We start from the raw sequence: 13,938 nt of genomic DNA, 5'->3' as shown, positions 1-13,938 counted from the left end.
GTTGGTAACTATGATAGACACTAGTGACCAATATAAGCAAGTTAACTATAAGAATGTATTTGGCACTGACTCGACTAACATTTCTTTAAATGTTGTAGAGCAGTGTATCAAGATGCAGACATCTACCTCTTGGATGATCCACTGAGTGCAGTAGATGCAGAAGTTAGCAGACACTTGTTTGAAAAGTATGTTACCATTTTGTTTTTCTTTGAATTTAATTTAGATTTACTGATTCCAAATGGAGAAATTTAGAAAAATATTGTTTTTAGAGACAATTCTCCTTCTGTAGCTTATATTTTAAGGAAAAAAGTGCCATTTTCCTTGGAGCAAAATGGCAAATTTCATAGGGCGATATTACATTTGTTAAGCAAGTTTTAATCCCTAGTACCAACCAAACATTAGTTTATAATGTTTCAGTCTATACCTGAAGAAAGAAACAAAGAATTTTCATTCATTTTTTACCTTGTTAGAGCTTTATGTTGTTAACTGCAACTGTTTGTTCTAAGTGGCTAGGAGAAGCTTCTCCCTTCTCTTTTAAATTCTTGAGTTATTTTACTCTTCCCTCATTCTTGATAGTTTAACCCATCTCAGGAAGATGAAATAAGGAGTCATGTCCTGTTGACTAGACACTTGAGAGCAATATGAGGAGAAAGGAAAGAGAAAACACATTTACCATAGAAGAAAGGGGAATCTATCCCTTCCCTCATCCCCAAGGAAAATAGAACTGTTCTTTGTGAGAATCAGGTTCCCTTTCTCATAAATTACTGTGGGTTTTTTTCTTTTCTCCCATTTCTGCTTTCAGAGGTCTGCTCTGCAAGCCCAGATAGATAACTCAAGAACAGTCGAGTAGGCCAATGTACCTGGAATGCTTCTCTCTCTATTGACAGGTCTCATCCAAGGCCTGTTACAAGTCTAAAGAAAGATTCCCATTGACTTCAGTGGGCTTTGGAGGAGGCCCTAAACAAGATTGTTTTCTTGATCATATCTACAATTGTCATGATTTTCTTTAGTGGATGCAAATTCAATCTTGCACACACTTCCATAGCCATGAAGAAAAGTAACATTTAGGTTAGATAATTATACATCTGAATACCTATTGGTGTAGGTGGTTCTCTAATTTGCAGCTGCATTTTCAGACCATTTGAAAATTGGGCACAAAATATGTATTTTTTCACATTCTCATTCCATCAGACTGATTTTGTTGTTTCTTTCAGTATCTGAAATACACTTTTGTGAGCCAGCACTACCTGCTTTATAGGGCTTAAATAAGACTTTAGTGGTATATAGGCTTTGTGCTAGCCTTGTGTGCAGGGGAGAATTTTGCCTTCTATGATTGGGGTGCATCCATGATCACTTATAAAGCTCATATATTCTGATTCTCTCCACTGCATTCCCATGTACACTGTCTGAGCTACGCTGTTTCCTTTTCTGCTTCTTGTGGGAGGGCTATAACAGCTGTTAAATATGTGTTGTGTCTACTGCCACTTCCAATTTTAATGTCTTAAATAGAGTGCAAAGAAAAAAGGAAAGGGCATAAGTACCCTTTAGGGGTTAATCTTCTAGCCTGATATTTCCAGATCCATTAATTCTGAGTTCATACAGTGCCTAGCACAGTGAGGTCCATGACTGGGGCTACTAGCCATTATCGCAGTACAAATAATAATGTTTTCCTACCAATAAACACCATAAAGAGGCTAAACGACATTGGTTCAATGGCATGTGATCGCCCATTGCTGCTAAATGGCATGTAGAATGAGATATTTAGAAACTCAGAAAAGAAGTAAAAGTTCTTTTCAGTCATCTTTTCCAAATTCTAGAGTAAAACCAAGATCTGTTATGTGGGAGGAAGACTTGGAGAACAATTATTTCTGTGATTGCACATGTCCATTCCAATGATGCAGACTTTGGCGGGATCGGTGGGAACAGCTGAGCCGTGGCTGCCAGGCAGAGGCTCCTTGTCATCAGAGTCAGAAGGGGGTTGTACTCCTCCCGTCCAAGGAGTCAGTTCTGGCATTCCTCAAATCGTCCCTACCTGGCTGTGCACCTGGGCCATGGAATACCATCGGGTACTTGGCCTCCTGGTCACTGGCCTGTGACCATGCAGTGGCCTTTTTGGAACCTGTGGGCGTTTCCCCCAATGCAGGAACCCCAGTCAAGGCGTTCCTATTTGCTGACCTCTGAAGGAAGGGCACCCCCACACCTTTGGGCAGCACCCAATCCAGACTTCAGTACTAAGGCCATTGCCGTGTACCAGGAGCAGGTGCATTGAGATCCAATCAGCACAGAAGGTGAGGAGGAGTGCCCTCAGCCAGCGTGAGGCTCCTCTTCCTCCTCTCCTGATGTTACCATGTCAGGAGCAGGTGCGTCACCTCCCCATAATGACTAGAAGGCCCACCAGGACTTGTTGAAAAGGATCGTCCAAAATTTGGGCATACAGGTGGAGGAAGTCAGAGTCCTCCTATAGTTTGGTTGACATCCTGACCCCTGTCATGAGTAGCCCTACCTCTCAGTGAGGCCATCATGGACTCCACCTCATTTAGTCAACATTCCAGGATTTAGGCATGCTAATAAATGCACAGAAGTCTACCCTGACTCCAGTACAGAGGATAGTGTTTTTTGGAATGGTGCTCGATTCCACCCAGGTCAGAGCCTTCTTCCAAGAAGGTTGGTTTCAGATAATCGCATCCCTGATAGTACTCCTCAGGGACCATCCCGTTATAACAGCCTGTTCTTGTCTGAGGCTGTTGGGCCACATGCCCTCATGCACATTTATGGTGCAGCATGCATGACTACACCTCAGGTCCCTCCAGCCGTGGCTGGCCTCAGCGTATGCACCTAACCGCCATTATCTGGACTTGGTCCTCACTATATCTTCTCTGGTCCTCACCTCCCTCAATTGGTGGCTGGACCAGTGGGTGATTTGCACGGGCATTCCCTTCTCACGGTCCCATCCAACAATTCCCCTGGTCTTGGACCCATCAGCACTAGGCTGGGGAGCACACCTACGACCACTCGGGATTCAAGGCCTATGGTCTCCATAAGATCTCTTGCTACACATCAGTGTCAGAGATCTCTGGGCAGTTCACCTGGTCTGTCAAGCAGTCTTGCCTCATATTTCGGGAAGGTGCTTATAGGCAACACTGCAGCCGTGTTCTACCTCAACAGGAAGGGAGGTACTCGCTCTTCCCCCCTGTGTCGGTACCATACCATTCTGTAGATCCATCCAACTCTTCATAGTGATCACTGAAAGGGTCAAAGGTCTCCTTGTCTCTGCTCAGAGACTTTCGTCATGGATCACATCATGTATTCTCACGTGTTATGATCAGGTGGGTGTTCCGCCACCAGTTATCCTGACTGCCTGCTCCACAAGAGTGCAAGCATCTTCATCATCAGCATTCCTGGCTGAGATGCCTATTCAGGACATTTGCAGAATGGCTTCTTGGTAGTCTGTGCATACGTTTTCTACTCATTATGCCATTATACAACAGGCTAGGATTATGCCAGTTTCGGTCAAGCTGTTTTACAGTCACCATGTCCATGAACTCTGATCCCACCTCCTATACAACTGCTTGGGAGTCACCTACAGTGGAATGGGCATGTGGAATCACTCAAAGAAAAAAAAATGTTGTTCTTCAAGATGTGTTGCACATGTCCATTCCAAGACCTGCCCTCCTACATCTCTGCACCAGAGTTGCTGGAAAGAAGGAACCCAGGGGGCGCAGGGTTGGCCAGGCCCTTTATACTGGCGCTAAGAGTGCGCAGCACCAGAGCCGACCCAACGGGTACACTGAGGGAATCACTTCTGGTGACTGTGTTTGGGGCACGCTCACAGCTATGTTGGAATGGACATGTGCAACACATCTCGAAGAACTACAGTTACAAAAAGGTTAGTAACCATTTTTTTCCATCCATGGTCTTCAGGGATACCTCTTTGAAAGCAGAAGTTTTCTTCTGATACCTCCCTAACAGCTGTAGATTTGGGAAAGGTCTACATTTTATTGGTGTTCAGCAGCTAGCTGAAATGAGTAACAAGTTTTGGTATATGCTTTAAAGTCTGCTGGTTCCCAACCATGCTAGATAGAACTGAACTCTGAGCATGATCTTTTGTATTTGTAGAATATCAGGCTGTGGAATGTTTCAAAGTCCTGATAGCAATTGTGTGAACAGCAAAGCAAAGAGCAATGGATGGGATGAGAGAAGTGGAGAACTTTTTAATGAGAACTTTAAATGAGCAGGTTATTTCACCCACTCTAACCTGTTCTTCCTTTTGATTTTACCAGTACAGATTTCAATATATTAATGCTAAATAAAAAAAATAGCATGTATCTGGTCAACCCAAACCCAAGTACAACTCTACAATATTCTCTAAAGTTGTGATTTGTGGAGAGCGTGGTGGTCAGATTATGCTAGTTCTCTTCCTTGTAGTTCAACTACACCACTAGTACAGTGCATGCTGAAGCACCTCATGAAATGGGAATATATGTAGCAAAATAAGTGTGAAAGGAGAAATGGCATCATAGAAGTTTATGTGCATTCAGCATCTCCTCACGGTATACCACATACTTTGTTCTTTAGTAAGTTGTAGAGAATTTTGACCTGCATTAGTAAAAGACTTTGTTACTTAGTTTCTAAAAACCTAAGTTTAAATAAAGTTCACTGAAATTTGCAGAAATACTTTGATAGGGTTACCATATTTCAACAAGCAAAAAAGAGGACGGGAGGAGCCCCGCCCCTGCCCCTCCCACTTCCCACCCCCCCAGAACCCCCAACCCTCCCCCCGTTCCTTGTCCCCTGACTGCCCCCTCCTGGGACCCCTGCCCCTAACTGCCCCCCGGGACTCCACTCCCTATCTAAGCCTCCTTGCCTCTTGTCCCCTGACTGCCCCAACCCTTATCCACACCCCCACCCCCAGACAGATCCCTGGGACTCCCACGCCCCATCCAACCACTCCCCACCCCCTGACAGCCCCCCCCAGAACTCCCAACCCATCTAAACCCCTCTGCTCCCTGTCCCCTGACTGCTCCGATCCCTCTCCACACTCCTGCCCCCTGACAGCCCCCCCAGAACTCCCAACCCATCTAAACCCCTCTGCTCCCTGTCCCCTGACTGCTCCGATCCCTCTCCCCACTCCTGCCCCCTGACAGCTCCCCCCCAGAACTCCCAGCCCCCTACCCCCCGCTCCTTGTCCCCTGACTGCCCCCTCCTGGGACCCCTGCTCCTAACTGCCCTCCAGAACCCCACCCCCTACCTAAGACTCCCTGTTCCTTGTCCCCTAACTGCCCCCTCCTAAGACCCCCCCCAACTGCCCCCCAGGACCCTACCCCCTACCTGTACCCTGACTGCCCAAAACTTTCTCCACTCCCCTCCAAAAGCCCCCACCCGTTTCTTGACTGCCCCATCCAGAACCTCCCTGTCCCTTCTCCTGCCCCCCCTTACCCTGCTGCTCAGAACAGGGTGTTGGGCTCTGTGCCAGCCGGACACATGGCTGAGCTCCCCAGCACAACACAAAACCCGGTCCCTGGCCCTGCACAGGGCTGCCGGAGCGGGCTGCAGGAGGAGGAGCTGCCGGCCGGCTCAGAATGCAGGGGGGGGGGGGTGGGAGGAGGAAGCTGCTCTGGAGTCCAGCCCGGGACTTTCCTGCAGCCCTCCCAGCCGCTCGCTCTGCTCTGCCAGGGGAGGGGGAAATCCCGGACATTGTGAGTGCTTTACAAATTCCCCCCGGACGCTATTTTTAGCACACAAAAGGAGGACATGTCCGGGTAAATCTGGACGAATGGTAACCCTAACTTTGAGGATCTTACTCTCCAAACCCTTAAAACTTGACAGGAAAAAGAGAAGAAAATAAGAGTGAATGAACCAACCAAATATAAATCAATAACAAAGGCCTTGATCCTGCAAACATTTGTGCATGTGCTTAACTTCACAACTGTATTTCCATTGAAATCAATAGCACTGACAGGAGTACAGTTAAGCATGTGCATAAGGTGCCAAAAAGAGAACACTCGGGGAAAAAAAACACAATTTAAAATGTGTACATATCTATCTATCTATCTCAGGGTTGTTGTTTTTTTACAGAGGTGAAAAAATAAAACTAAAAATAGTCTTCAAACTGGATTACATTAGTGAGAATGAGGAACCTTTTAGTTCATGCCATCAGTGTCCACATAGGAGAGTTACAAATGCAGTGCTTTGTTGCATGCTGCTATTCAGACTCAATAGTCCAAAGTGAAGGGCAATGTTGGCACAGCCTTACTTGTCACGAGTGCAAGTGTATAGGACACTTGGAGGGAGAGAACACAGTTATATCTAATAAGTGTAATAACACCGACCAATTTAAATAAGTCATTTTTGAAATTGACTAAACTTAACTGATACTATGGATAGGAAAGAGTGAAAAGAATAAAGAAATTGAGATACTTTTTCCCATTCTAATCTTTCAGTTATAGTAGTAATCTACGTGCTACTTGGAACAATAGCAGGTAAAAAAAATTTAGACCGAAATGTTGCTTCTTTGAAGTTGGTGTCCCTTTAAAAAAACTTCCAAAATGACTAAAATTGTGTATTTATAAAATTAGAGTCTAAGATTTGTAGTGATATTATTATCCTGAGTCCTTCCAGGGGTAGAAGCAAGTATCATTTCCAGGGAAATCTGAGAATCCTCTTTTCCAATGGGACAAAGCTCCTGTTCCTAGCTTGGCGAGTTTGTGAAATATTGGACCTTAAACATGTCAATTGTGGAAGACTTGACTATTGCCAAATCTGCACTTCAGAATAGTGTAATTTTGGAGGGAAATTCCACGTTTTAGACTTGCTTCTGACTAATGTGGAGGAATTCATTGCGCATCTGGAGGTGGAAAGCAATTTGGATTAAAATGAACATGAAATGATATATGATTTTAAGGAAAGGAATGAGTGAGAGCAGCAGAACAAAGGGTTTAAAAAAAGCAGACTTTAACAAAGAACTGGTAGGTTAGGTTCCCTGGGAAGAAAATCTAAGGGCTGTTGTAAAGAGGACAGTGATCAATTGTTCTTCATGTCCACTAAAGATAGGACAAAAAGTAATCAGTTTAGGGCTTGTCTACATGAACAATTAGATTGCGTGAAGGTGGGGTGTGAATCTACCCCTTATTAGCCTGCCACAGTCTAACTGTCCATGTGTATTCTTCTGATGCACATTAACTGTTTGATAATATGCTTCCAGCTAGTCCCATTTCAAAGAGGGCTGGATCAAAGCACTGTGACGAACTGTTAATGTGCATTTGCAGGGTGCATGTGGACAGGTAGACCACAGCAGGCTAGTGCATGGTAGATTTACATCCCATCTTGCTGCAATCTAATTGTTTGTGTAGACAAGCCCTAAATCTGCAACGAGAGAGAGAGATTAGATATTAGGAAAAACTTGCTAACTGTAAGGATAGTTAACCACTGGAATAGGACCTAACTAGACTTCCTGTTATTGGAGGTTTTTAAGAACAGGTTAGACCAGGGTTCTCAACCTTTTTTTTGAATCATGCTCCCCCTTACCTTTTTTTTTTTTTTTTTAAACTTGGAGCACCTCCATCCCTTTACAAAATGAGACTTTCTAATGTAATCTATATGGAACTGGGGCCATTAATACATTGATTTCAATAAAGGCGATTCTACTTTGAATAAATCAGCCCTTTGATCCTGCTGTCTGTGCGTAGGCTAGGAAACCTTTTAAAAGAACATACCTTACTATTCACAAAATTTTCAGGGCAATATTTCTCAGTTTCAACATCTAAGAATGCTAGTGAGCAGTGTGCCCTTGTGAGGTTGCAATGCCACACACTGAAATATGGCCTGGTCACCCCTCCATCTGGGGCATGAGAGAGGGATGATACCACAGAGACAGGTGAGCCCCCTTTCTGTGAAGGTGGGATGGAAGAGGGTGAGCTATGCTTGAAGGATCCCCTGCTATACACATATTGGAGTCAATATGGTCCAGGCCAATAATAATGTTCACTCCTCCTGTTGGCATTAATTACATACTCCACAAACTTTTGGAAATTTAGCTCACAGAAGTTGCACGTTGCCCTTGTTTTTGGATAATTTTCTATGCTACAATATGTTGCCTAACTTCATTCACTTCTGTGAATTTCATTTTGATTAAATAGGTCTGTTCTGCTCATAGTCCTGTTTACTTTAAGACATGTACGTGTATTAATAATAGGCTTAATGCAAAATTCTAAGATTTCCTTAGTAATCTCTTTTCTCTTAAATCAGAAATTTTCATTCATAGTTTGGTTTATTTCACCTACTTTGTAAGCATACAGTATTTAAATAAGAGATTCCCATAGTGCAGTGTTCAGTGTATTAGAGACCTGCCAAGTTAACATAATTTTGACAAGTACATTATTTTGGGTGTCTGCTTGTCCTGTGGTGGTATTTTTCTTCCTTGAAGACAAAGTAATTAATATATGTGTTTTTTTAAATATTTCTGTAATGTACAAAAATGTTTTAGAACATTAATGTGCTGTCAGTTTCTTTCCTTCTGTTTGCAGGTGTATTTATCAGGCCTTGCACCAAAAGGTCTCTATTTTAGTGACTCATCAGTTGCAGTACCTCCATGCTGTAAACCAGATTTTGATTTTAAAAGAGGTAACTGATATCACTGGCTAGCTTTTAAAACTCAGCTGTTGCTGCTACTCATTCATATTCTGAAGATAAAAATGTGAAGCGTTAGGAAAAGTGATTATAATATATATAAATGATATAAAATATCATTACCATTTATAAATATATTTTATGTCTCCTAAAGACATTTGTTAAGTGTATCTGTTATTAACACCAGAAGCTGAGAAGAGTTTTCTTATAATACATTGCCTGAAAAATGTGAACTGGCATATTATCATACTGTATATTCTGCATGTACGGAAGTGATTTTTATTGAGCATTTAAAACTTTGTTCATAGTTAAGATTTATTTTAGTGCCTTAATAAATAGGTGGGGCAGCGGGAAGAGCAGGAGAAACTGTATTTATTAGACTCTGCACCTCAGTTCCCTTTTAATTAAAGGTTGAGAAAAGGCCATATGTATCTGAGACCAACTAGTCTTCCAGCAAAAGCAGAGCTTACTCAAGATTAAAAATATATACTGTATTTTCTGGCGTATAAGACTACTTTTTAACCCAGGAAAATCTTCTCAAAAGTCGGGGGTCGTCTTATACGCCGGGTGTCGTCTTATAGGGCGGGTGCTGAAACTTCCGAGCCGGACTGGAGAATCTGCGGTCGCCGCATATGGTGGGGGGAGCTCAAAAACGGCCGCGGCTGCATCCCCGCCCGATGACGAGGTGAGGGGGCGCCTCACCGGGAAGGTGTAAGTGAAGGGCGGAGCAAGCTGCAGGCGTCCGGGATGCCCGGGGTATGGAAAAAAGAGAGAGAGCGGCGCTGTGCCCAGAAAAACACGCCTCTTTCACCCGTCTGGCCCGCCCTTGTATCCTATTACCGTACCTCCTTCTCTGCCTCTCAGATCTCGCTCCTGAGGACTGCAGTGAAGCGGCGCAGGCGCGCATGTGCGAGATCTGAGAGGCAGAGAAGGAGGTAATAGGATACAAGGGCGGGCCAGACGGGTGAAAGAGGCGTGTTTGCGCTACCGCTCTGATAGTCTTGGAGACAGGGAGGGCTGGGCAGGCAGGGAGAGCTGACCAATCCAAGCAGGCTTTGTATACAACAACCAGCCAATCGCCGGTAAGGTACATCGCTTGCCGTGATTGGCTGGTTGTTGTATACTGGGTACCACATACAGTACAGCACCAGTATCTGTACCTGTTCATACAGTATAGCACCAGTACATACAGTATAGTATACAAATGTCCAACAGTCAAAACCCCATCATGGGTCCACCAGCAAGAAGAAAGAAATATGAAGCCAGTTTCAAACTTAAAGTTGTAAACTTTGCCATGGAACATAATAACTGCGCTGCTGCAAGACAATATGGAGTAACAGAAAAGATGGTTCGGGACTGGAAAGCAAATGAAAAAGCATTAAAGAGTATGCCAAGGGGTAAGTGTGCATTAAGAAGAGGCACTCCACATTGGCCAGAACTCGAAAAACATGTAGCAGACATGGTGAATGAGCATCGCCAAAACGGTTATGTAGTGACACGAAATAAAATACATTTGTTTGCACTTCAGTGGGCCAAATCTAACCCAGATCACAGCAACAGATTTAAGGCCACTGTATCCTGGTGTACTAGATTCATGGGAAGGCATAATATGGTACTGAGGCAAAAGATGAAAATTGCCCCAAAATTACCTGCAGATCTTGATAGCAAAGTAAATAGTTTCCATCGATATGTAATACAACAGCGCACTAAACATGGCTATGCGTTAAGTAGTATTGGAAATATGGATGAAACTCCAATGAATTTTGATATGGTTGGAAATAAAACTGTCCATCAAAAAGGTGAAAAAACAATTTTAATTAAAACAACAGGACATGAGAAGTCCAGTTTTACAGTGGTACTAGGATGCACAGCTGATGGCGCCAAACTGAGACCAATGATTATTTTTAAAAGAAAAACAATGCCGAAATTCAAGTTCCCTGTTGGTTGTTTTGTACATGTGAATGAAAAAGGCTGGATGGATGAAGAAGGGGTAAAGCTATGGCTTGATAATGTATGGAGCAGGCGACCAGGTGGACTTATTCAAAAATGTAGTCTACTGGTGTGGGATATGTTCAGGGCTCATTTAACTCCCAGCACCAAGCAAATGCTTGCAAGACTAAACACAGATGCGGCAGTTATTCCTGCAGGATTGACATCGTTGGTACAGCCACTGGATGTGTGCCTAAACAAGCCATTTAAAGATCGCATTCGAGAACAGTGGAATGAATGGATGGTTAGCGGCGAAAAGTCATTCACAAAAGGAGGAAACATGCGTGCTCCACAGTTGGATGTTTTGTGCAAGTTTGTCATGAAAGCCTGGAATGATATTGATGCAGAAACAGTAATCAAGTCTTTCAAGAAGTGTGGCATATCAAATTCATTAGATGGTATGGAGGACGACTACTTGTGGCAAGATGAAGAGGAAGCCGAAGCTGAGACCACACCATCTGATACGGAATTCGATCCATACGATGACTGCCTTACAAATGTATCACAAGATGTCATTGATGTACTTATGATATCAGATGACCAACAGGAGGATTTTGAAGGCTTTTAAAGGGAAACTGTCACGCCAGCAAAACCTGTAAAAATACCGTAGCTTGCAGTTATGATGGGCGTTGCTAACTCGCCAGGGACTTGCCCGGCACTTGCTCTCTCTCTCTTGTTTGTTATCTTCCTCCTATCATCATCAGTTCCAGTTTGGTTGACAGCTTAGAAAACAAACAGCATGGCAGCTCCCATGGGTTTATTGTCTTATCCTTCCTTTCAGCTTTAGAGTGAATTAGGAAAAGTTTAATCCACTTGCACTGTTTTATGTTTACATGTTTGATGACAAACAGCCTTATGTTTATAAGTGACAGTTTTCCTGCTAAGTACCTGCATGTCATAAGCATTTGAATTAAAATTACCATATTGAAATCAAATCTGATGTTTTTTAAATTTTTTTTTGGTGTGCGTTGGAAGAGGGGTAGTCTTATACGGCGAGTATATCCCAAACTCTATATTTTAACTGGAAAAGTTGGGGGTCGTCTTATACGCCCAGTCGTCTTATACGCCGGAAAATACGGTATATATGCAGGATCGTCCCCCTATTTTTTAAGATTGGGAGAAGCAGGACCCTTTAGGCCTTCATTATACTTCATAAAGTTGCAAAAAAAAAAAAAAAAAAGGCTACAACACATCTTTTTTTCTTGTCAGATCACTTTGAAGATACAGTAATCTCTGGCATAGGTGCAAAAGATTGGATTGCATTGGAGTTTTTTAGGCTGGACCACATGGGGTGAAATTCTGTGTGGCTCCTCTAAGAGCATGGGGAGTAGAGGGCTAAGGTGTCTTTAAGACCTCCCAATTCTGGGGGGCTCCACAACCCCTGGCAGATCACATAAGCTAAGAGACCTGTTTATGATACGGAAGCCTGCCTCTAAGCTCTAAGGCTACCTTCTGCAGGTCCTGCAATGAAGGAATACTCCCCCGTCCAGATCCAGGTCCCTTTATAGCACTCTGACCCGTTTACCTGGCATGAAGGGGCTGGTTTGGGGAGGTAATGATCTTGCTTGTAAATCCTTGCTACAGAAAAAGAATGGATAATTGGAAGGATTTAACCTTTCAGTGTTATGAGGTGAGGGTTTCTAAGAAATCTCTTGAGCTTTTATTTACAGACAGTACATGTGTCAAAAGCCATGGGGCTCCAGTAATGAAGATGTATGCAACAGATTGTTAAATTCACCCTGTACAGAATATGCACACACAATGTGAACAGCATTTTAAAAAATATTTTGCTGTAGGGTAAAATGGTGGGGAAAGGGACCTATTCAGAGTTCCTGAGTTCTGGAATCGATTTTGCTTCCCTTTTGAAAAAAAATGAAGAGGTTGAACAGTCACCAATTCCTGGAATCTCCACTATGACGTCAGCAAGGAACCGTACCTTTTCACAGTCCTCTGTCTGGTCACAAGATTCCTTGGTGCAGTCACAGAAAGATGGAGCAGTAGAACAGCCACCTGTGAGTACATAAAATATGAATTAACATATTACTTGTTAATTTTTTTCAAACCGTGATATTCTTATGATAAGGTAGGCTAACACTGAGGAGAGATGACCACTGAAGCAGGAAGTCAAGCTACCAGTGAGGAGATTCTGAATCCAAGACCGCTTCCCTGGCACAAATGGAACTAATCTGTGACCCTTGCATTCCCAGACCATTGCTCTAACCCCCCGAGCCAGAGAGATGGACTGTAAATATGTGTATACATAAGGGCTATGTGCTCTCCATCCCTGTGCATATAAATACCATTATTTAGTCTTCTCTAAAAAAGAGAATATGTACATACATATAAAAATAAATAAAAAGGAGGGGCAAGGGTTTTTCTCTGCATTTTTTCTGTATTTTAAGACTGTTCAGAATAATAATTTTAGGCCAACAAAACTTGATATTTTACTGTAATTTGTCAGTGATCAGTTATGTTTGTTTAAACTTCCTCCCCACCAGCTGGTACTAAAGCCAGTGGGCTCAATATTTTCATCAAATGTGCCCATGTCATGCTATCTGAGTGCCAACCTCAGGGCAGACTGTCAAGAAGCAGGGCAGAGACCCCCAAACTGGTTGTGAATTCTATAATTAGATTTCACCAACCCAGTAACAAATATGAGCTCCTAATTCACTATAACAACTTACCGTGGAGTCACAGACATTGGGCATTCCAAGCTGTCTGGCCACCCAGGCTAGCTGGACTTACTGATAGTTGGTTGCAGTACACCAAAGATCACAACATATGCAAGTTGCTTCCAATCCCAAGAGACCAGTTACTTACCCCAGGTCAATTTATACCTTAGATCTCACACCAAAAACAACACTAGTAGCGATTCCTATAGTAAACTAACTAAGGATTTATTAACTAGGAAAAAGAAATGAGAGAATTATTACAAGGTAAAAGCAGGTTTCCAAAAGGTGACAGAATTGTAGTAATCTATCAACTATGAATGTCTTTTAGGGTTGACCCTGGGGATATCTGCTTCTCTTTCGTAGCTCCGGCCCTGTAAAAGTCCAAAAAGCAAAAGAGAGATGAAAAATTTTCTTGTCGACTATTTTTATTTCCTTTTCCCAGAATTCAAAAGCTGATGGGATGAGCCCTTTTGCAAGTAGCCTCTTCATGGCTATGAAAGGCAATTAACAAAGTCTTTGTATTGTGATGTCCCACAGTGGCTCATTTAGTTATGATAGCCCTTCTTGATGAGGAGGAGATGATCCCCTCCTGACAGGTTCAGAGTTTCAGAGCAAACAGTTTTTACAGTTACAAAGCAAAAACATAAATATT

At 43.0% G+C, this 13,938-nt stretch overlaps 1 protein-coding gene across 2 annotated transcripts in view; it reads left to right on the top strand.

The window, feature by feature from the left end:
• The window catches only part of ABCC4 (ATP binding cassette subfamily C member 4), a 235,430-nt gene that overhangs the window by 84,604 nt on the left and 136,888 nt on the right, over window positions 1-13,938 (top strand). For both annotated transcript variants that reach the window (XM_054012156.1, XM_054012155.1), the window contains exons 13-15: window positions 99-185; window positions 8,523-8,619; window positions 12,411-12,626. In XM_054012156.1, the coding sequence (XP_053868131.1) occupies window positions 99-185; window positions 8,523-8,619; window positions 12,411-12,626 (400 nt within the window). The remainder of the gene's footprint in view (window positions 1-98; window positions 186-8,522; window positions 8,620-12,410; window positions 12,627-13,938) is intronic.

Source organism: Malaclemys terrapin, chromosome 1 (assembly GCF_027887155.1).
Source record: "Malaclemys terrapin pileata isolate rMalTer1 chromosome 1, rMalTer1.hap1, whole genome shotgun sequence".
Taxonomy (NCBI): domain Eukaryota; kingdom Metazoa; phylum Chordata; order Testudines; family Emydidae; genus Malaclemys; species Malaclemys terrapin.
Note: the sequence above shows the minus strand (reverse complement) of the source record. Positions and strands in the feature narration are given on the sequence as shown.